Source organism: Haemaphysalis longicornis, unplaced genomic scaffold (genome assembly GCF_048455015.1).
Source record: "Haemaphysalis longicornis isolate Haplotype H1 unplaced genomic scaffold, Haemaphysalis longicornis Haplotype H1 scaffold_12, whole genome shotgun sequence".
Classification (NCBI taxonomy): Eukaryota; Metazoa; Arthropoda; class Arachnida; order Ixodida; family Ixodidae; genus Haemaphysalis; species Haemaphysalis longicornis.
Genome location: NW_027526225.1, coordinates 83,655,839 through 83,680,125, shown reverse-complemented (window position 1 = coordinate 83,680,125; position 24,287 = coordinate 83,655,839). Strand labels below are relative to the sequence as shown.

The 24,287-nt window shown below is 49.4% G+C and overlaps 1 protein-coding gene across 2 annotated transcripts in view; it reads right to left on the bottom strand.

Annotated features, from left to right (window-relative positions):
* LOC144162900 (pyrokinin-1 receptor-like) overlaps window positions 1-23,160 on the bottom strand; it is a 100,150-nt gene extending 76,990 nt beyond the window's left edge. For both annotated transcript variants that reach the window (XM_077693621.1, XM_077693620.1), the window contains exon 1: window positions 22,084-23,160. In XM_077693621.1, the coding sequence (XP_077549747.1) occupies window positions 22,084-23,065 (982 nt within the window). In that variant the 5' untranslated portion in view covers window positions 23,066-23,160. The remainder of the gene's footprint in view (window positions 1-22,083) is intronic.
* Window positions 23,161-24,287: the final 1,127 nt, after the last annotated feature.

Here is a 24,287-nt window from a genome sequence, read left to right as displayed (position 1 = left end):
ATTTCTCACACCACGACGGGAAAAGAACGGAAATAACTCCCGAAGCCAAACCTGTGCGTATTCGATGCAGTTTCTGCCAACGGGATTTTTTCGACAGCGCGGGGCTGCATTAGAATTGCCAAGTTACGGGTATTTTTCGAGAGCCGCCATCTCGTCGCGCGGAATGGATCGCGCGGCTATGCAAACTAGGTTTCTTTCCCGCAGGGACACGACTGTTGCAGCAGTCGTCGAAATGCAAAGACAATGCAGTATGGCGTAAAAATATGCTGCTTTAATATGCCGAATAACGAGGCTCCTCGCTGAGCTAACTTCTGCGTCATGTCGGTACGGTACCCGGTACACCTGCGCATGGGCACAACCAGTTGTTCCGCCTCTGCGCACGCGCAGTAGCGTCGGTCACCTGCCGGGTATTGTACCGCGACCGGTTCTTCGATCTGCAAACGTTTAATGGTCGCCTACCGTACCACGACCAGTTCTTTAAAGGGACACTGAAGTGATATGTAAACATTGCGGGATTACTAGCGCAAATTGTAGTCCGGAGTCCCCAGGCCATGTTTCGACCACTCTAGGCGCGTTTACGCGATTTTATTTAGTAGAAAAACTAATTCGAAAACGCTGTCCTCCTCTCTTTACGCTCGCCCATTTTCTGTGGCGTTTTCGTGTGACGTCAGGAGGGGATGAGCTGGCAATTGGCTGCGCCACGGCTGCGCTACTGCACGGCTCCCCGGCCGACAGAGTCAGTCGGCCCAGCGTTTCGTCCGCCGGCCACCGGCGGGTCGTCGCAATCAAGGAGGTTAAAAAAAATTGCTTGGTCGCAATTCGTTCGCTTAGTTGAAACGAAGCCAGGACACGTTTGTGAATGGAAGAATGTGCCTTTCTTTACTTGGTTTGTTTGTACACTGTATCTAGCTCCAAGTCAAGGTCGCTTCACACAAGCGCTGCACATGCGACGCTTCGCTGACTGGTACGCCAGTAGGAAAATATAAGGTCTCTTGAAGGCGGGAGAAGAGTCAGCGAAGTCAATATAGGTACTAAGCAAATAAAATCAACTGATATTTTTACCGTACAGCGTAAAACTAGGGCGCGGGAAGCACTTTTTTGCGCTGGGCGAACAAGCACAGCGGTCAGCAGCACGACTACGCATCTGCGAACGCTTTTCCGTCTACGAAATGCAATTGCTAGACGTGAGCTACTGTGGAAACTCGGGCGACGCTTACTGCACGATCGCAGTACAACAAATAGTCACCTAAGCGGCTTGAAATGCCAAAACTAAATAAAAGTGTAAACCGGTTGTACAATATATACCCTATATTAGCAATGCCTTCGCGTCCCGCTCCGTAGCCTAGCAGTCTGAGGCGCTAGGAATTCATTGCAAATGTTGTGCGATTAACGAGTTCGAATCCCCGCGGGTACGTGCTTTTTTTTTTTTTTTTTGTATGTTAACTTTTTTGTTTTCCGCCGATGTTTTCTATATTGAGTTCACCTTTTTTGGGGCCGCAACGTTCATGGCTACACGAACTAGTTCACAAAACGCGCGCAGGCTGGCACTGGCGCGCTAGCGAGTTCTCGTTGGCGTGCTGTTGCCATAAGCACCGACTGCTTGCAGGCAGTGGGCACAGGCCAGAATGAACAGACCCTTGGCCTGGTGCGAACACGCTTTTTACGATACAGGCATGAGGGAGGCAAGCTCCAAATATGGGGGAAAAGCGCATGACATTTGGGCGTCTGCGGGTACGCGGAGGGCGTTCATGCACTGCGTAGGTCTCGGCTAGTGAATGCTACGACTACAAGCCGTCCTGGGAGGCTTATCTTGTGCATTTTACAGCTGACAACATGGCAGAAGCGCGGTATGATGATTACTGAGATATTGAGAATGCCCATCCAACAAAGCCATTGGTTATGTTTTACAGAACCGAAACCGAAACCAAAACTTGTGTGATTGCTAACCTTAGGCATCGTCCAATCACGGCGCCCCTCCTCTCAACGTCACAGCCTTAGTTGGTGCGGCCGCCGCAAACCGCGCATGGTAGTTTTTCTTCTTTCGCGCTTTGTAAAATAATTACCGATTTGTCAACCGGATAAACGATGAAAAGTGTGCTAATTTGAGCCAGTCTACGCAGTGCAAGCAAAAACGGGAGCTTGACAAATTCACTTCAGTGTCCCTTTAAGTTATATAATTTTAACTATACAACTCGAAGTTATATAACACTATAACTATCTAAGTTATAGCCCATCGGAGAACCGGTCGCGGTGCAGTACCCGGTAGACGACACTTAAAAGTTATACAGATCGGAGAACCGGTTGCGGTACGGTACTTGGTAGGCGACAGTTAAGAGTTATGGCCCGTTGGAGAACCGGTCGCGGTGCAGTACCCGGTAGGCGACACTTACGAGTTATAACAGATCGGAGAACCGGTCGCGGTGCAGTACCCGGTAGGCGACACTTAAATGTTATACAGATTGGAGAACCGGTTGCGGTACGGTACTTGTTAGGCGACAGTTAAGAATTATAGCAGATTGGAGAACCGGTCGCGGTACACTACCCGGTAGGCGCGACAATTATAGCGGATCGGAAAACCGGTAGCGGTACGGTACCCGGTAGACGACAGTTGAGTTATAACAGATCGGAGAACCGGTTGCGGTACGATACCCGGTAGGCGACAGTTAGCAGTTATAGCAGATCGGAAAACCGGTCGCGGTGCGGTACCGATAAACGACAGCTATAGCGGATCGGAGAACCGGTCGTGGTACGGTAACCGGTAGACGACAGTTGAGTTATAACAGATCGGAGAACCGGTTGCGGTACTATACCCGGTAGGCGACAGTTAGCAGTTATAGCAGATCGGAAAACCGGTCGCGGTACGGTACCGATAAACGACAGTTATAGCGGATCGGAAAACCGGTAGCGGTACGGTACCCGGTAGACGACAGTTGAGTTATAACAGATCGGAGAACCGGTTGCGGTACGATACCCGGTAGGCGACAGTTAGCAGTTATAGCAGATCGGAAAACCGGTCGCGGTGCGGTACCGATAAACGACAGTTATAGCGGATCGGAGAACCGGTCGTGGTACGGTACCCGGTAAGCGACCGGTGCTACTGCACGTGCGCAGAGGTGGTAAAACTGGTAGTGCGCATGCACACGTGTACCGGGTACCGTACCGGGACCGCTTCTCCGCTCTGATATAACTCTCCACTATAACCACCACCACCACCACCACACAAGGGTTCCTAATACGCACGCATTTCGCGCAAAAAGTGGCTGCTATCCAGTTCTTGGGGCGCGCCTGTTAAAATACGACCGGAGCATTGGAGAGCCCCATAAGAGACACAATGTTTAGCCTCGAGATGCAAAGTTCGAACGAGTAGTAATGTTGTCGGCTAGCACGACGATGGACGGGGCACTTGCACTTCTTTTACAAAGTTGAGAAATTCTTAGTCAGCAACGTGATGTTTCCTTGCCTTTTCTTTAGTTCGTATGCGTCCCATTAGAAGATTTAAAATTTACGCAACCCAAACAAGGTACATGAAGAAGGTAAGATCAAGCCAACTGAAACGGTTGCCAGGGTAAAGTATGGGGCCGGGTGTAATCAAGTCAGGCAAAGAGACGAAGACATTGTGCCCATAAGAAGGTTCTTTTCACCCATACATGAAATACGCCATCAATTATGTCTTCAGAAATGTCTCAAAACCATCAAAAATGTCTTCCAACAATGCATTTAAGTAAGGTAGGGAAGCTTAAGGAGCCACACCGAGATCTCACGGAAGTACTTAATACTAAGCACCATGCAAAAAACAAAAAAAATGTCTTCCCAGTGATTCATTTGTGTGTATTATAGTGCAAACGACTTTAAAGTGGCTCAGCGTGTACCGGAGGGGCTTACGGGCTTGCGCGTGTATGCGACAGTTCACACTTGAAAAGGAGTTTTAAGAAGCTTTTTTTGCGTACCAGCAATCCCCCACGTGGCCATGATAAGGGGATCGCTACTGTGTCGGTGTCGACCCACCCACGCAATGCCACTAAAGCCATTTACCAGCACTGCGAGAGCTGATGCAGCCAACTCCAGGCCAGGCGACAATCCGGCTCGAAAACAACGCGACACCCACGCAAGCGCAAGATCGCCAGCCATCGCAGTGGGACAGCGGTGCGCCAAGGTCGATAGTGCTGCGTGGGCATCCTTACGAGTTGCCTCTGGAATTTTTCGGCTTTGGGGAAGGAGAGGAAAATCGTTTGAGGAACTTCCAAGTCGTAATAATGCTCAGATCAGTACATTTGTTCGGGTGTTTCGTAGTCATCTGAGCTAACACACTGGTCGCGGTCATCGACGATGATATATAAACGCGCTAATGCGTAAAGAAAAAAAAAAGAGTTGTGGGGGCTCTTCAGTGGAGTGAACGGACCAACAATGACTGCGCCCTTATCGTTCACGGCCTTGCGGTGCGCGCCAGTGAACTGCTTTGAACCAGCTATATTTGCCTTGCGGGCCCATTCAATTTGGGGGGGGGGGGGGGGGGGGGGGGGCGACAGGCCACCTTGGGAAAGTCACCGGACACGCTCACAGCCGTCCGGCCTCTTTCGCCTGTTTCGATTGGCTTGCATCTGAAGACTCGTTCGAGAAAACCAGGGGAGGGGGGGGGGGAGCGCAGCCAATTGCGTGCAAAAGTCCAAAATTGTCGCAGCACTGAGACACGGCCGCTGGATGAAAGGCGCACTGACGTGCGGGCGCTCTCATCCAGCGGCCGTGACTGAGAAAAGGCATCGAGGCCGCGTCATTAAGCAGAGAGAGAGAGAGAGAGAAAAGAGCTGCGCTGAGCCAGGAAGCAGAACAACAGCAAAAGGGGAAAGCAATAAAGATGCAGTCAGTCGCGAAATTCGCAATGACCCGATAAGAACACCGAGATGGGAGGGGAGCGCACATGAGCCGGGGCCGTGTTTGTTGTCAGCCAGGGCGGTGAGAGAGGAGGGCGTGACCGTGAAGTGAACACGCTGGTCGGCCTCCAGAGCCGACAGTGTCCGCAGCCACGGCTCTTTGCACATTGAAAACGTGACCGTGCACGACGTGACGCCCGGATAGATCACCTGCAGCCTCGCCGCCGTCTGGGCTCACCACATACCATGAGAGGGCACGGTTCTGGCGACGGGAAGTTTCGCCCAGCTACACCGACGAGGCTCTCCATCTTTTATTATTTTTTCACTCTCAATATTACCGAATAGGCGGCGCCTATTTTAGCATCTAGACAAGAAATCTGATATAGTTTAAACTGACTTAATGGAACGGGAATAGTCAGTGGTGCTGTAGGCATTGTTACTGAGCAAAACACTTGTGGATGGCAGCCAGCGCCGCTCTGATAACTCAGGGTGAAGGAGATGTTGTTGTTAACCCCCGAGCCGCGATTCGAGCATCTACGATGGGTCGGGAGCGGCCAACCAGCGGGGAACTCTCTTACGTTACATGTGGCACCAATGTGGCTCCAATGTTAGATGTGGCACAAGTGGCACTGCCCCAACCATGGCCCGCGCATGTAGGTTTTAGAATGAGGAGCTCGTTGAGTGAGCATAGGAGGTGAAGACAACAGTAAAAAACACCATTGAGGGCATACGGGAAGTAGTTCACTTCTTTTCACGTGATAATATGAATTTTCGTATGGTCGAGATTAATGGGAGAAATTTTAGCTCCGGTGATAGAGCGGTAACGAAACGGCGAGAAAACTTTAAGACGCAGGAAACGGCTCATCACAAGTCGAGAGATTCACCAGAGTGACCGCGATTTAGTGGCACAGGGATGCTCCACCAAAAGGCGAGGCGGTAAAGCGAAGTGCTTTTAAGTGCAGAGCACTTTAGGGGGTGGCCTTGTCGTAGCTCACTGGCTGGACCTAAGTAGAGCCACACGGCGCTCCGTCGTAGCGGCTGTCGTCGCAGCGTGATTCAGAGGGTTCGAATGCCAAGCGGTTTTTATAGTCATAAGCGTTTGAAAATTGTTTAGCGCAAAGAAAACTGTTGGTACATTTGAGGCAAAATATACGCAATTAACCGGCAGCGCCCGCGTTGATTTAGTTAGGTACGCTCGTTGGGTTGGTTTTTTAAGCGAAAAGAAGTGGCAGTGCAACGCCGGCACGTGCGGGAGGAAAAAGCAAGCACAAAAAGAAGAGCACTCCTACTGGCGCAGTTTCAGGCAGGGGGCGCGCGAGCACTGCGAAGGCGGGAAATTTGAATTGCATTGGGTGGTAGCCGGGAGCGAATAACGGCGCTGCAGCCCATTATGACGAATAACTGCCCTGCACTTCCGACAGCTTTCACATCAAGTGGAACGGCTTTAATTTTTCGACAACGTGGCAGTAACGCTCGCGAAGAGAATAGCTGATGCCTCAGTGCGGCAAACCGTTCACGTCAGCACGAGCACAAGCACAACAGCGAGAGACGCTACAAGCGCAGTGCTCGAATCACGGACCATTCGAAGTGAAGAGGTTGGCAAACAGTCGAAAGAGTCTGCACCCACGGCGTGAGAGTCGCTGCATCGGAGGAGCTAGAGAAGTTAATGGAACGTCGTGTCTGCTGTATTATTCACTGCTCGGGTTGGCTACCGCCTCCTGAGTATCGCTGTAAACAGAGTCCACGATCGATAGAATACTAAAACACGTAAGGAGTATACCGAACTGCAACTTCGATGAAGGATAGAAAACCCGTTTATTTAAAGGTCACTAGGGGGAAAGGAAAAGGGAGTCATCGGTAGCGACCAGGCTTGAACGACGGCCAACTACGAGGTCGTATTTTTCCTCCGCAATGCGGTAGTTATTTGTATAACAACGTGCATAATACAATCGAGGAAGCTAAATGTATAACCGCTGTTACGTCCGTAGACTCGTTGTGTGGCAGAACTTTCAAATGGGAATATAACTTAACAACGTGAGTGTTCGAGCTAGTTGGTACTCCATAGTGAAAATTTAAAGCGCAACAAATTTAGACACAAGACGAATGACACAGGGAGCGCTTGTCCCTGTGTCATTCGTCTTGTGTCTAAATTTGTTGCGCTTTAAATTTTCACTTTCAAATGGGACTTCATCCCCCCCCCCTTCGCGTTTTAAGAAAAAAAAAAACAAAAACTCCCGAGCTATTTCCACTAACGTGAAACCTGGGGAGGGGCGAAGCATGCAGTGTATAATTGTATTTTTTGCGCCTTGGCGTTTTTGCCAACGGAGATGAAACCATTGCGGGGCAGAGGTATGCAGCTTTGCTGTAAAAGTCCCTTGTCTAGAGCATGAAGCTCTAGGCGTACACGAGTGTCCCGGTGTTTTAGCACCGTGACTACATGAGACGAACGACAATTACGACGACGACTACGACGACAGGAGACGCCAACAGCCCCAGCCCCGAAAGGTCTTCACCCTTAAAACAAATGCGTGGATGAAACGAGCGGGTGAATCCGCGGGTCGGTGTCTCAGCTTGTAAGTAAAGCTTGCGTAGGCGACGTTTAATAATACACGCGCAGAAAAATACTGAGCGATTACGAAAGCGAGTTTTCCATTCCGTCCAGCGGCCCAGTGCTTGAGGCGGGTGCGACCAATATAAGCCGGCGAGCCCCACTGACACGGAACAGAGCTCGAGAACGCTTGGAATTTGGCACGCAGTTCACGAGCAGACGACGTCAGCCGCGAAGCATTTGGAGAGGCCCCTGTCTCCCTTTATTTTCTTCTATTTCCGCTAAACGTCCCACCGGCCATTATCAACAGGCGGCAACCTGCTATACGCGTCGAAATGACCACCAAATATCGAATTTTCTTTCTCCTGCGAACGTGATTCTGAACAGCATAATTACCAACATCTTGGCTGAACGCTTCCGTTATTTACTACAGTACACATTATACAACTTCACCCGAACGATTATTTGAGAATTTGTAAAATGTTTGGAAGGCCTTCCCGGAACGGCAATGTACCTAATGCACATATGGTTCGCGCAAACAAATTTTATTTGCAGAAAATTTTACTTCTTTGAACATTGCTCCTTTTTTTCTAAACAGTGCATCTTTTCCGTTCCCGTGCCGTTACTCGAACTTTTCTCGATATTGCGCGACAGTTTCTATGTAAAATGACTGGAAATGCTGTTTCTGTTGGCCGTTTTGCCAGCTTTTGTCTATTCTGTAGCCCTAGTCGTATCCGGTATTACGGTATACCGCATAACCTCAGCTTCAGCCGCAGCCAGTGAAGTTCCTAGCGAGGTCCAAAAACTTTCATCTTTGGCGCAGAATTTTCAGCCTTCGCTTTCATAGAGCTACTTTATTTTCCTGCATAGGTGTTTGCACGTGCAAACTAGAAAATTTTCGTTCCGTTGAGTTTTGAAAGGAAATACGTTGTTCGACAAGGGCGCATTTATAGTACATTTAAAGTAAACTTGTAGTACATTTGTAGTACATTAGTAGTACATTTCTAGTACATTATGGTGCATATGTAGTACATTTAAAGTACATTTATAGTTCATATATAGCACATTTATTATAAGGGTGCATTTAAAGTATAAATGCACAAGAGTACATTTATAGCCAAATACGTTGTTGGCTAGAGTAGATATTCCGACTGAGCAAGTTAGCGTCCTATAGGTTACTGAGATTTCGACTGAGACTTCGGCTGAACAAGTTACCGTCCTATAGAAAGAAAAGTGCGGCAAAAACTTCAAATGCTTAACTACACGTGCACAGCATTACATCTTTCTCCGCCAATTTATAGGGGTCGTGAAAGGAAATGCATTTTATTTCAAATTTTATTTGATAGAACTAGTCTGTGAAAACTCACTCAACTCCCTTCCGACCACAGACATGGCTTTCCCTAAACTAAGAAATTTTCTAATTTCGCGCTGCACAAAGTCATCGAAGCAGTGTTGGCATGGATGTCGCCTTACTGTTACTTGTTGGCCATTCGCTCGTTGTTCATTTGTACCGTTATCGCTCGAGCGGTTTCTGGCACGCGGTCTCCGTGAGTGGAAATCCTTCACTGCGCGCTGCCAGAAACCCTGTCGGGGTTTGACAGGCTTTGTTTCGCACATAAAACAAGGTCTGGCTGTCCCCATCGACCGTACGCACATCCTCCCCCCAACCCAAAAGCCTGGTGATACCTATTAACCAATTCCTCTCTGCTACATCGTATTTGCTTCTCTTTCTTCACTTTCGTTTTCTCATCTTTTGGCACGAACTACTTCGACTGGCTTCTCTTGTGCTACTCAGAGAGGAAACTGACACACGCTCCAGCTTCACTAGAATCAGGGTTTTGTGCGCGACTGGAGTGCGCCTGTTATACTCACGTGCCATCCCGTTCAGGTGCCACGCGGCGCGCACTTTTCTTCAACATTTACGTTTCCTACTCACAGTATTGTGATGTCTGTGAAGAGAGAAAAATATCCCCTCAAAGCTTCCGATTCCTGTCCAATCCCCCAAGTGAGCACATACTATGAATAAAGGAACAACAACAACAAGAAAAACAACAAAAAAAAAGGTGCTGGGATAGCACAGTCATTAGAACATCGGGCTTCTACTGCGGAGGCCCTGGTTTAAATCGTATCACACGTGTTATTTACTTGTTTAGTAGCTCTTTATAGCGGCGACAAATTTTTTGACCGGACAACAACAACGGCAGAGTTGGGCACCTAAGGTTTTCACCCTAATAAAAAATCAAAACGAGTAAGTGGTGAAATCTGTGCCGGCCGCGTAAATTATCAGCAGACGAGGCGATGAATGGCACCTGCGGAAATAAAATTTGAGGGTTACACGCACGCACTTTTCAGGTGCTTCTCGTGTACGAAATCCGCAACGTTTCTACTTTCTTAACGGATAGCGCCCCTGCTCTCTTTTTTTACAGGCTTACAGAAGCGTTTCTGTACATCGCGCCAGTAAAGTATACGAAGGCGAAAATGCAGAGACAATTCCACGAAACCTTTCCTACTAGCTAAAAAAGCTAAAAAACATCTAAAAACGTCTAAAGCTTAAGAAAAACACGTACAAATAATGCGCACCGTACAGTGCACAACACACGTGTATATAAGAGCGAGTTCATCTTGAGCTAGTTATTTCTGAGAAGAGCAGACACAACCTTTTTATAAATACGTTGAGGACAGAAATGACGGGCTTAGACTTCGGAAGTAGCTTTTTCCTAATCGTTTTTGGGGAGTCAGGAGAATGCGGTAAGTACGAAGGCTGTTTTATTTACAAGTGTGTTGCCCTCTGTACGTCTGTGCTGTCCTTTTTTTTTTTGCTCGTGTTTTTGCGCTTTTTCTTTGATCTAGGGAATAGAGGAACCTCTGCCGCGCATCCTGCAGCGCGGCGGAAAAATCGCAGTTCCTGAAAAAAATTGCGCCAATCCACCCCGTGAATATGGTTGGAAAGCAAAGCTGTAAACGGCACCCATGCGACGTCACCTGAAGTCACTCACATCGCTCTAAAAATAGTAAAACCAGATAGAAGTGAAATGTACTTAACGACACCATTTATTACTCCAAAGAGATATTCTTGGTAAGGTTAAATCAATGCATGATGCATGAACGGTGTTTGGTTGAGTTGTATTGGTGTAGCACAAGAGTGGAAACCATTTTTGATAAAATTAAAGTAAGCTCCAACCCGGTATTAGACGATCTGACTTCTCCGTCTCTGCGCCGCGGACGGAGGCGACGAGATTTGCGGCAGAGAAGGAGGAGGAGGAAGAAATATTTCTGGTCAGATTTCTGAACGGCCCAGAGTGCAGCCCTGGGGAGTGATTCCTTCTTTTTTGGGGCCCATATGCAGTCCGCGCGGCCTGTGTTCTGTCCACCCGCTGAAGCTGGGTAGGTAGAGAGGGCCTGGACAGCAGCATCTCCCGTTGCTCTTGTTGGGTAGTTGACGGAAAGAGAGGAGGGTGCTCAGGGCTAAAGTCGCACACCCCGATTGCGGGGCGGAGTGTTCCTACTTCTGAGCAAAATTTAAATTCAGCTTCGTAGCGATTCGGATGCATTAAGTGAAGACGCGTAGGCTGTGGGAAGGAGCCCGGATTATATGAGCCGTAAGGTAGTTTGTTGTTCTCTGGAAAGGTCAGGGTAAGGTGAAGGTACGGTCTGTCTCAGAAGGCGATAATGCTGGGTTATCTCCCTGAACGTGACAAGCGGGTGACTGTCCTCGTGCAGCTCCATAGCACGGGAGGTAAAAGCGCAGGCTTCTTGGGTGGGCGTATTTGTTGCCCTCCATTGAAACGTGAGGGGGTGTCCAGATGAGCTGAATGGAACCGTTTGGGGAGTGGTTTTTTAGCACGCGCTGTGCAGGTCAGGACACCAAACCCGACTGGTAATTCCAGTAGGCTTGCTAGAAATCGGTGACTACCCTCCGAACCCTTGGTTGAGTGAGAGCCAAGGCGATGGCTGCCTCTTCTGCTGCCGTCATTTCTTGGGTCCTAAGCGAGGTACACGCAAAGAAGTTGGTTCTGGAGGGAGCCACGATGATGGCGTATTGCTACCCTTGATGTTTGGAGGCGTCTGTGTAGATAACTGCATGATCCCCACCGAGGGTGGTGTTTAGCGCTTGAGCCCGTGCTTTTCGGTGACCTTCGTCATGTGAGGGGTTAATATTACTAAGCAAAGGGAGCATCTTTAGTTTTAATCGCCAAGAGTCTGGGAGTACGTCAAGCGGAGTGACATTTTGGGCTGCCCAGTCAATCTGGTGAAGCATGCGGTTATCCACCGCAGTTCTGAGTCGTACCTTCTGGTTAGAAAGATGGCCTTCTATCAGCTCTTCCACCGTGTTGTGAAGTCCCGCGCTAAGCAGCCTCTGTGTGGACGCACTCATGAGAAGACCAATGGCCTGCTCGACCGCCTCTCTAATCATTATATAAAGCATCTCTATGTATTCCTTGCCGAGAAGAAGACAGGGGTTGAACGTAAGTGACTCTCGAGAGGACAAAAGATTCAATAAATCGAAATGTACCGGATTCCTTTTGGCCTCGCTTCTTGGCTGTCCTTTCTTTCCTTTTCATTTCCCGTATCCCCTCCCCCCTGAGTAGGGTAGCCAACCGGACAGTATTCTGGTTAACCTCCCTGCATTTCCTGTACTATTCCTTCCTTCCTTCTTGGTGGCAGCTCATGTGTATGTGTATGATTTGATTAATGCTGTTTTTGAGGCGCTGCAAAGAGACGTCACTCTTGGTGTTATCCTCGAGATGTGGGCCCAGGATCTTGACCCTCGGGCTTGGAGTGATGGCTTGGCCATCAAGGAGTATTTGAATGTATTCCTTGATTTGGCGTGGGGGCGGACGACAAGGAGCTGTGATTTTTTACGTGAACACTGGAGGCCACAGGCTTTAGCACATTGGCGTACTAGAAGGGATTGATTGATTGATTGTAGGGTTTTAACGCGCCGACGCAACGCAGGCGATGAGGCGCGCCGTAGTGGAGGGCTCCGGATTAATTTTGACCACCTGGGGATCTTTAATGTGCGCCGAAACCTCGTACACACGGGCGTTTTTGCTTTTCGCCTCCACCAGAAAAGCGGCCGCCGCGGCCGGGAGTACTAGAAGTGAGATGTCATGCATTGGTGTGAGCTTCCTTTAATTTTTGTAACTCTTTTCACATGAGCAAGGTGCGCACAGGGCCGCTAGACGGGCGTGAGTGGTCGCTTGACGATTTCAAGTGGCATTCAGCGAGAACGCAAGGGGTAAACCCGTAGATGTGCTTGGAGAGTACACCACCTGCCTTCCCTGTCTTCGCGTGGGCTCGTAGCTAAATCGGTAAGACAACGGCCTCTCGCTTTGTTAGTCTATTAGTTCCAGGTTCGATTCCCGGCGGTGCCAGTAAATTCTTTTATTTGTTCACTGGGGTTTTCTGGTGACAGCAACGGTCGCGAAAGAACCCTTGGGGGGTAGAGGTAAAAAGATTTGCTTTAAAACGGAAATGCGATGACGCGAGTCCAATGGGCCCAAGCACTCCGCTTCAATCTGCAACGTGTCTGTATTGTGCCTGCATTTTTAGCAGGCGTGCACAGACGAATGACGCCGCTACTGGCGGGAAATTTTATATCTCGGGGAGGAGGGGGGGAAAAGCTTGGGTGCAGCCGTTCGGGGGATCGAGCTATTTTGCCGACATGTAATTTGAAAGAACTGCGAAACAGAGAGGCTAGAGCGCACGACGGAACGGGCGGGCGGTATGCGTTTAACTGCCATGGCGAAAGCGCTGATGCAATCCTACGGGATTGAATAATTGCAGAAAACAAGATAAGTGCTCTGCACATAACGCAGGCGCATCGCAAAAAGCTGATGCCCTGCGAGAGACTTCAAACACGGGGAGTACCTCAAGTGATGCCAGAGAGCTCTTTAAGCTTGGCGCGCAATTAGGGAGCCGGAGTCAAGACGAAGCAGCCGAGGAGACAGTAGTGGAGGCCGGAGCAGGCAGCAGCAGACAAAGCGGCCCCTTTCCGTCGTCTCCTGGCAGCGCCAACTGAAGAGACACTTTGGCGTCGCCCGCTGCTCAGTTCGCCGCTTCGAGGGGGCGGGGGGCGATTCTACTCGAAAATAGCCTTTTAGGCGAGAGCCGCTCCCTTCGTTTCCTCAGCGCAGCTCAAGCGCAGGACCGAAGAACACGAAGAACCCGAGCCGAGGAGAAACGCCTTCGCCATGACGTCACGCGGCAGGACTTGGGCCTGCGGGCCTGTTCGGTCGAGGCTCCGTAATTAACCAAGGTGGGGTGGTGTCAGCACACCGGCTTGAAGGGGAGAAAACAGGTGACCCTTCCTGTGCGGGCGCCGAAGACGAGCTGTCAGCTGAGAAGAACTTCTTGCTGAGCTAGTTGGTGAATAGATTCCATGATTTGAAGCGTAACGAAAACACACGGATGAAGAACAGAGTAGACGAGACAGGCGCTAACTTCCAACTATTTATTCGGCTACGCATGTGCTTATATTCCCAAGGAAAAGAGACGGCGAAAAAGGAGCGTACACATACACCGATGATAACAAAACCAGATATATTTCCAGCACGTTTTTCAGAAAAAACCCATTTCGCTACTGTACAGAGCAATCGAGGTATCACTTACGCAGTCATCCGCTCTCTCCCCGATATAAAACGCTTCGGCTATTTCCCTCGCAGCTCTGTTCTTGCTTTTGTTTAGTATTCTTATTTCTTTGAGCTGTCAGCGTTGCTTCCTTCGCGCTGCCAACTGTGAAGCGCACGGGGCGCTGCAGGCATGGCTTCTGGAATTTTTATTTGCAGGGTGGGAAAACAAAATGTACAAACCCCATATAGACATCTGGCCGCTAGAGAGACGCTACCTTTTGCGCACTGCTTGTAACGAATGGGACTACTCCGTTTTCTAAATTTGCGAATACTGATTCGGTTGTTTTTTAAGAGGTATTACAAACGGCGAAATGAGCAACTAGTTCTGCTAAATAGCGATTAATAAAGTTCCCTCAGCTTTCTCGCAATTCTCGAACTTAATAAGCTATCTAGTTTAAATCGGTATAAATGGGAATCATTAAGCTCACATGGCGCATTGTTTCGGTGTCTGCGCTTGTGTCGCGCGGTGATGTAGGCCCGAGCTAGCACACCAGGATGGTTAGGTTCCGCTGTCTCACCCTTCGAAAGACCCTCCTCTGCGTTTTCTCTCAGTTCCGACTCACGGCCGCGCCGCTCTAGCCCGGCAGTGGCCGACGCTGCTGCTGCGTTCGAAACGCCGCCCCGCGGCGAATCCCTGGTAACGGCTGGCAGAATCTCTGGTTTCACTCTTTGTAGAGCCACCTGTGTGAATTCAAGTGCCTTCGCATGGGCAATTGTTGTGGGTGTCGTTTAAAGCTTTGCTTTCCAACCACCTTCACAGCGGAGATTGGAGCCAATTTTTTAGGGTGAATTTAAGCCATACTGTGCCCCATAAATTGTCCCACGCAACTTGTGAAAACACGAATATCCGGATGTTTCTGAGTTTCGGCTTACTCGACACCTGGAGATATTCATGCCCAGCATTCCGCTCTCCTTTGACGTACCCTCTGACACACACGGATTCATGTCAAGCTATTGTCAACGTTTTTGTTCCATTCAGTGATCTTATCTACATATGCGCAAAACTACGCTGATATCGCCAGTAGTATATCACGAGAAAAAGGGTACAGAGAAAACAGAAAACCATGACTCAGTGTCGTTACATTCTGCGCTCATTAAGCACTTGTAATTATCCATGCGCTAGCAGTGTCTTTGTAAGAACCACACGGCCAAAATTCAGAGGAATGTCTAATACAGTGCGCCGCAAGCCAAGTATCGGTGTCTAAACCATTTACGGCTCGTTCCCAACTCAATATCCGTGCACGAACCAGAAGTACTCTCTTTTCCGAACAAACCTTTTGAGGACTGATGAATGGCGATGAAGCGGTGAAGCCAAGCTTTCCTTCTCGATGTGTATCCGTGTGATCCACTGGGCACCCCGATATGAGGTTTGAGTAAGCCCGTTCCATTGCAAGCAACAGGCGAGCGCTTGCCCCACCCGGATCTCTCGGACAGCGGCGTGGGCTGTTATTGATTGGCATTCGATTAAAGCCTGCGCATTCCGAGTCAGGGCAGGCACCCCTGAAGTGTACCACCTCCCCATATCCCGCATCCGTGCTCGCCTCCGAACGTCCACGCATGGCCGAGCACTGCAGGGGTTGTGGCGGTGGCTAGCTGCGACAGCCCATGTCTCCGCGAGCAGCCTTAAGCGAAGAAGCTCGGATGAACGAGGACGACGCTCGGGTTCGGCCCTCGGAATGCAATGCGGGTGTGACCTGCACGGGTGTCGCTGGGACGATGACAGATGAAGCCGCTTTTGCACGGTCGCTGCCTGGGCCCGCACCGCTTGTCGCTTAGCGAGCAGAATGCAATCAAGGCTCGAGTGGAGGGCAGCCAGGCCGGGGGCAATGCGGGTTTTCGTGAATTTACCCGTGTTCTGCTTGCGACGTCCGCGATTTGTCCGAGTACAGGCAGGCGATCGGTTCTGAGCGTTTTGAGGCAGGATCGTTGCAAAGTCCTTTACTGCGGGATCTGAAGACGAAAATGACCACTGGACGCCAATGATTCATCTGTACTGATAGGTGAGACCTGCGTCTTGTTGTGAACCCCTAATACCTTGGGCGCCCAAATTGGCTTTCGGATTTCAGTGCATGATTTCGCGAAAAACCCAACTCGGAAATCCGCCACGCGCTCACCTTTCTTGCGTTCGTCCCCGACTTCGTGGGAGGCACAATTGGAGCGTAACAGCAAGCAGAGATCAACTAATCAGACGCTGCATTGATTTAATGAACGGCCACATTTGATTTGTTTGCTGAAGCCACTTCTCTCCAACCGTTTCGTCAAAATTCCCTCCAACCTTTTAGTCAAAATCTGGCAACTTGCTCATCACGTGGACATTTTGTTGGCGCCATCTTCGAAAAGGCCGCCATATTTTAGTTGAGAATTTGCTGACAGAGAGGCGTGTTAAAAAAGGCGTTAAAGGGATGGCCCTGAAATCGCACACTTCGAAATGTGCGCCCGGAGGGAGCAGCACACTTTTAGTTGGCCGCCGCCCGCTCAGCGTTGCCTTGCGGAGAAAGCGAAGGGGTGTGCACGGCTGCAGGGATGCTACACTGACGTTTGTTGTAAGGCGGCCACTGGTAAACGCATTGCATCATGGGCAGCAAACAGAAACGTCTTACAGTGAAGTCAACCTTACCCTAAAAAGGTTGTCTATTGTTTTACCAAAACTTTGCCAAAAACAAACACATGAAGATTGGCTACTTGAATGATTCTATCATTGCGCCGAGTTCCATTTGCTGGTCATGATTGACTCCACCACAAAAAAAATCAAAGCCCTTTTATCAAGAGAAAGATGGTTAAAACGCGAAGATTTCCCATATAAAACCTGAGTCAAAGTCCAATATCCAAATGGAATGGCGGAATCGGATGGCGCAGTCGTCGGCTTCTTAACAAGAAAGACCCAGGTTCGATTCCAACCCCGGAAAGCGTTTCTTTCTTGAGGCGCTTGATGTGCGTTTGGGGAAACCTATTGTGTAAGTCGGACTTCTTGCACTGCGTTTTGGGCTAACGATTTGGATTTTGGACTGTGGCTTTGGATTTTGAAGAGATTGGCTTTCGACAAGAGAAAGCTTCGGGTTTCAACCATCTTACACTTCACCAACGAGCATCATCAACGTCAGAGAACGATTGATTGATTGATAGTAGGGTTTAACGCGCCGACGCAACGCAGGCGATGAGGCGGGCCGTAGTGGAGGGCCACGGTTTAATTTTGACCACCTTGGGATCTTTAACGTCCGCCGAAATCTCGTACACACGGGCGTTTTTGCTTTTCGCCTTCACCAGAAAAGTGGCCGCAGCCGCCGGGAATCGAACCCGCGTCCTCGTGCTCAGCGGCACAACGCCTTAGCCAATGAGCCACCGCGGCGGGTAACGTCAGAGAAAATTGGCCTTCCTTCATAGCGTTTTGGGGCAACGTCGCCATCAGTGATGCATAGAAAGCTTTGCTTTAATGAATAAGGTTGTACCTGTGTTCAAAACTCTGTGTCCCCTCCTGGTCGTGTGGTAAATAGCTTCGCTGGTCATCCACCTTCGTAGAGCGGAATGGCTGGCGGTGATTTTTGAAAACGACGCGTCCTTTCTCATAGGACGTGCGGGCCCAGGAGAGAGTGGGTGCGAGACGGCTGCCGGAAACACGTGCACCTCGTTTAGTAACGCCCCACAGAATAGCTTCGCTCGAAACGGGATAAATTAATGACCTCCCGTGGCGGCGGCTATTTGCGTAATTGCGCCAGTTCATTCTTCAGATTCCCTGAGCGACCCTATGTTTGAATTTTTTTAACTAAGGCTGTTCAACGAATGCGGTGTCTCCGTTTCGCTATGCCGCACTATCGCGACGGCTTCATATTGTCTGCTGCACGTCATTGTGCCGTGCGCCCGACGTGAGTTCAGATGAGTATGTATTGGAAGCGTCCTCCAGCCCTCGTCAGAAACGCATTAGCTACCGTAGCTGGAAAATCTTTTTTTTTTTTAGCCGCAGTAAATAAAATTGAAATGCGTGCGCTGACGTCGTTCATACCTTCTTACCATCCTTCTTGTCGAGGATACCCGCTCTAGCGATGGACTGAATTATCTGTGGCGCACCTAAGCAGCACGCGCAATGATGTCGCCTGAGAAGAGAGCGGCGGTAATGTGGGAAAAGAATTCTGCATAGCTTTTATTTGATGATATGCAGGGTTGATGATGATGTAGATTGCCCTCATCTTCCAAACTCCGGATTTATCCGATGGGCGGATACCCCAATGCGTGTATGTCACGGCCTGGAACGCATTGTGAGACTGCTTCGTAAGCTAATGGCAGTAACTACCGGTCTATTTTGCTTTCTTCTGGTTTGTCTATAAGCTAATCATCGTAAGAATCTTTGTATTCGAGTGCTAAAGGCATGCTTCTTTCCAAAGAGAATGGGTTTATGTCCGGCCGTTCCGCAACTACTAAACTTGTTTTTTTTTTCCATGCAACGAATGTCCGAAGTGGTTCGTTGTATAGGACGTCAATCGGTACTGTGTTCTATGCAACCTTAATAAGGATTTTTATGTTTTCAGTCATCAAGCGCAAACTGCCCCTACTGAACATAGACAATTCTTTTCTTGACCTCTTTACTCTTTCGCTATCGCGGGAAATTTGCCGATTTTTTAGGTGTCTAAGGAAACGTTTTTTTCTGTGCCAAACGTATTGTTTAGACACATATTGGAGTGGCATAAAATGCGGTTGATTCAACGCCCTTTGCAAGGACACCGGTTTTAATAATGTTTTCATGAATAATGATTGCAAAAGAATTATCAAATTCCAAATTTTTGTCCAGGCGTCGAAGAAAATAAAGAAAAGGAAGTTGTGTATAAGAAACCCACAAGTAGTAGAAAAAAATTAGAATATGCACTTTATAGGCAAAAATTTCAAAAACCAGTCACAAAAATAAAAATTGATTTGCTCAGAACAATTTGTTAGATATCATTGAAAATGCGAGCACGCGTGGTGCCCGCGCCTTGTGGTGAAGCCCAAACTATATTTGAAATTTCACAATTTTGGGTGGTTCTCTGGAGGAAATCTGGTGGTTTGGCATTATTACAGACACCAATTTGTCCCCACGTAATGTAAGAGCACCTTGTCAATGATCACGATGCGAAGAAATCCGCTTGGAGTTGAACCAAACTCGGTGATGGATGCTTGTGGACGTTCTCATCGTCACTTATCTTTCAGAACTTTAATTTGCAGTTTAATATCATATTAGGACTCACTATGGTCGCCCTGCTTTCAGGAATAAGGTACGATGCGCTAGAATCATGCCCAGCAAGCTTTCACCAAGCAGCTGTCACGCTATGAAGAGAGTTCAGCACTATGAGCCTCCTATATCGCAGTGCCACCGAACATTTTCGAAAAGAAACAATGTCACGCCTGTTGGAGACTTTTTCAGAATAGACAGGTCTACTAACAAACTCCTTCCACTGAAGCCGTGCGGAACTACCGACCTCCGGAAATACCCTCGTACGGAAACTAAACTGTCCGGTGAACAACTTGCGCTCGCCTCGTCTGAACTGCTATTCGACGACTTGGTGTTATCTTTCGACTTTCAGTTGAAGCTGGTATCGCAGAAGTAAGGCATTGGTGATGTGGAATCACTTGCGGCATGCTTTTTTCTAGGAACAACAGTAGCAGCCGAGGGAGGCGCCATGGCAAATCGGCTTGAAGTTGGGTGATACTAGCGCCAAATATGGGTTTCGCAACGCAAGAACCAAACCGAAACTGCTGGAAACTGGCGGGAAATGCCAGGTTCACGTTAGAAACTCGGGGGGAGGGGGGGGGGGATGTGTTTCGGAAATTAGCTTTGACAGAATAAAGCTACCCTTTCTCCGAACGAAAGTTCACTAGCGAACAACTGGTGTCATTTTGAGATAACTATCACCTCTTAACGCTTTTGGATTACAAAACTGGCAACATAATTTGGTGTTTGACTTGCTAGGACGGTAGGAACCTTTTCATCAAAAAAAGAATTGGTAGTAACGCAGCATAACCACGAGTGGCATACTTTTTAGTCAAGTGCAGTAGCCACGCCCTCTTTCGCAGAAACACGCACCTAAGCTGGCAGAAAACGTCGTGAAAAAAATCTCAATGTCGCCGGAGCGGGAAAATTTAAACTGATTTCAGAACATTTACCTAACATGTCGAAACAACATGTCGAAACAACAGTTTTCGACAGCATGTCGAAACTGGCAGTTTAAAGCATTGATTACTGGTTATCGGTTTCAATAGGCATGGTAACGAAAGTGCGTAGACACCATTCTACGTCAAAGTTAGCTGCCCGCACTTTTATCCTTACTGTGTCTCGAGAGGCGTTCCGCAGGCGTCTGTTCTGCCCTTTTTATTGTTTTTTGAGAGTGCCTTTCTTTTTTGCTGATGACATCCAGATGACGCAAAGCTAGAATGTTCAGAAATTTCTTTTACAAGGTATAAAACCAACGAGAGAAAAACTCTTTTGATGCTATAAATAAACCTCTCTCAGCGGGACCGAAAAAACGCGCAGCGTAGGAATTCCTTAGATTTCTCAACTGTCGCCGTTGATCAGTTGATTGGACGGAATCGAAGGGAACTCCAGAGCAAATGGAACTCGCAGAACTCGCAGAACCTTGCTTAGACGATTGGAAGGCTGATATGAATCGAGTTGAAAGAGAAACTTCGGTTAAAGGTCATACGCAAGTTTATACTAGCCCGTATTGCTACGTTTCCCGTATGTGCCTGGAGGGATATTGGGAATAGTCGCCTGCAATGGACTCTAGTGAAGGCGTAAGATGAGCACACCATCATCGATTGGAAAATTTCTCTTCAAACGCCCACCTCCGCTATTCCTGCTAAACCACTGCTTCAGAGAAAAGGGCTTGCATTGTCGGGTGGCTGCGGCCTGTCCAATCAGCGTGACAATATAGAAGAATATCACTTTTTGCTTTTTCGTGACACCGAATGTTTTCTTGTATGTTACGCGGTGAACAATCAAGTTAAATTAACCGTCTGTGCCTCCTGAGTCTGTTGGTATTCAGCATAAGCGCGACGAGCAAGTGCTGTACGATATGTTTAGGATGGTGAGGCTTCACTCTCTGTAGAAATGCCGTTTTGGTTACGCTTGCAGAGCCACCTCGGGACACAAAATAGTTTTTTTTCCCCGCGAGCCAGCTACAACGGTACGCCGCACTGTCGCGTTTGATGTGCCGGTTGACTGCGTCCGTTGGGTCAACTAGGGTGTTTTCAGGCCTGTTTTCTAGCGTCGGGATACGTATGATACTTTTGTACAGCGCCTTGTAAATTAGTCTGACTTGTTGCCTCAAGTGTTCGAGCCCTCTTGTTAAAGAGAGAGAGAAAAAAAAATACTTCAGGAGTGTGCAGTGGAAGGCAGTTCTTATAGGGTGTCACTGTAGGCTATACTCTTCCGTGAGCCTTCTTCCCAGCTCCGATAACCCGCACGTCCAAACAACGTTTGTGCTCACTGTGAAAGGAAACGCCGTTGGCAAACGTTGACTAGAGACATCCGTAGTGAGGGACAGAATTTTCGCATGCTTGTGGAATATTTCTGGCGGCCATCCACGATATAAAATACTTAAACAGCTCGTTTAAAGACCAGATTTGTGACTAAACTAGGCAGGTGTACGGCCCCATACTGTTTCCGTAGCGGCAAAGCCGCCGAAAGTATCATAGCCATTCCTGAGTAGGTGGACGGGTCGCAAATCAAAGCATGCGGCTTTTATTCGAAATTTATAATTCCGAAGCTAGGCACAACACGCACTGTGTTATCATTGCCTTTTCCGCCCTAGCACACGACTCCAGAATCACCTCGACTCCATTCGGTTCACATTAGCTAATATCGCTCTAAAATACCGAAGCATCCCCTGAAATTTGAAACAAACGCTAGTGTTCTTCACCAAGATACGCTTCGAAATATCAAAGCATTCCGTAAGGCAAACGGTGAAAGGCCGTATTAGCAACTTTGAATATTAGACTTGTCATACTCTCTGGGCCGATTGTCACCGTCGGCGTGTGTTAGGGACTAGAGTGGGGTAAGTGATTCACTCACTCAGCATGTTGATGACCGCCTTGCGTGAAGACGAGGCGGCGGCCCCTCCACGCACCGACTTCCTCAGCTGGCAGCCCCTCTGGAGCTTGCTGGGCGGCGGCTGGGCGTGCTGCTGCTGCTCCGTCGCCGACTCCGCGCCCACCTTCCCGTTGGTGACGCTGTGGTTGGCGGCCGGCGCCGCCGCCGAGTGGCACTTGTGGTCCTGCCGCGAGAGGGCGTCCGAGCGCTTGAGCTGCAGCGCTATGCACACGTAGAGTACCAGGATGACGCTCATGGGCAGGAGGAAGAAGGCGAAGGTGGACATCTCGAAGGCGTGCTCCAGCGGCTGCTTCACGGTGCAGGCGGCCGTCTCCGGCAGCACCGTGGTGCCGTCTTCCAGGGTCTCATGCACGATGCCGAACTGGATGGCCACGGGCACGGCGCACGCGGCGCTCAGGATCCAGATGGCCACGACGAACTTGACGGCCCGCGACAGCTTGGACATGGTGTGCGCCCTCAGCGGGTGGCAGATGGCCACGTAGCGCTCGATGGTGAACGCCGTGATGGTCAGGATGGACGCGTTGGTGGACGTCTCCGAGGTGAGCCCCCGCAGCACGCAGAAGGCCTCCCCGAAGACGTACGGGTGCCGCTGCCAGAGTTGGTACAGCTCTTGGGGCAGCCCCAGGACCAGCAGCAGCAGATCGGAGACGGCGAGGCTGAAGAGGTAGTAGTTGGTCGCCGTGTGCATGTAGCGGTTTCGGGCGATCACGATGCACGTGCAGACGTTGCCGACGACCCCGGACACCAAGAGGACGGAGTAGATTAGCGTCATGGGGATGACCGTGGTGAGCGGGTCTCTCTTAGGGCCCAGTGCCAGGAGGAGCATCTCTGCCTCCACGGACGCGTTTAGCGCCAGGGCGTCGTCCACCAGCGCAATGTCGTCCTTTTCGGAGGCCATCGCAGCGTCCAGGTACGCCAGCGAGGAGGAGGAAGGCTGGATCATGCTCCTCCGCCCCTCGACGCTTGAACATGACTCGTCGACGGCCTCCCCGCCATTTGCTGCTGGCTTGGTAGGAGCTGTGAAAGACAGAAGGAAAGAAGCGGGTTGAGCGCGGTGTGCGTGCGGGGCTTCCCGGAGGATGGGAAGTACAACTTGCATGTATGCGATTGCAGCTTTTTTACGGAAGCGTTATGTTCCCTCAGGTTGTAGCCATGCCCTTTATGAGAAAACAAAAAACAGCCCGAGCCTAGGTCCGTGCACTCTCAAAGATGCAGGGGTGTGCTGAGTGCCTCAGAAAAGTCGAAACTTTTCTGGTTGGTACATCAATATGATAGAAAGCACCCGAAAATCAGACGGGACAGTAAAGGGAGGAGACAAACGCGTAAGCGCAAGTTGCTTATTAACACAGAAAATAAAAAAAAACTGGGAGAACACGCATCGCCCCATCCATTAAAGGGACACTGAAGGCAAAATACGTTTCTGTACATCGATAGACTAGCTCACCAAGAACACGAAAATACCACTCTCACGCAGAGGTTTTTTAAAAATAAGGTTGAGAATAGCGAACACGGGACGATAGGTCCCGCCACCACTGGCTATAGATGGTATTCACTGAAAAGTTTAGCCATCATTCTTTTCGCTTGGCAACACTAGAAACGGCCACGGACATGGCCGAAGCGTCACGAACATGGCGCGGCTTGTGCCACTGCGCCCGCACACCGAAGCAAAAAAAAAAAAAAAAACACCGGCGTGCGTCGTCTGCTCCGTTTCAACGCGATTCTCAACGGTGGTATCAACAGAGATGTTATTATTCGCACTCACATTGGAGTCGAGACATTACTTCGCGTTAGGTGGGGTAGAGTTCGGAAAGTCAAACACACATCACGTGCTTAGCACGGACAAGTACCGCCATCCCGCGGAGCCCGACGTAACCAGTGACAACGCACTCACGTGGTTGCCTGCATGCATGCCTATTCAGTGAATACAACCTGTACCACGCAACTCGCACCGGAAGTGCTCGAAGATCGTGAGCAACGTCTTTCTTGGCTACCGCTGGATGGCGCTACTCGTCCATACTTGGGACACTGCTTGGGGCGGCGGTACCGCTTTTCGAGGATGCGTACGAGCTACACACGAGCGGTTGGTTCGACTCCAACATTCGCGTCGCCTAAAAAAGACAATGTTTTTCTTCAACAAAGCGTCAATACTGATCAAGGGTCCCATG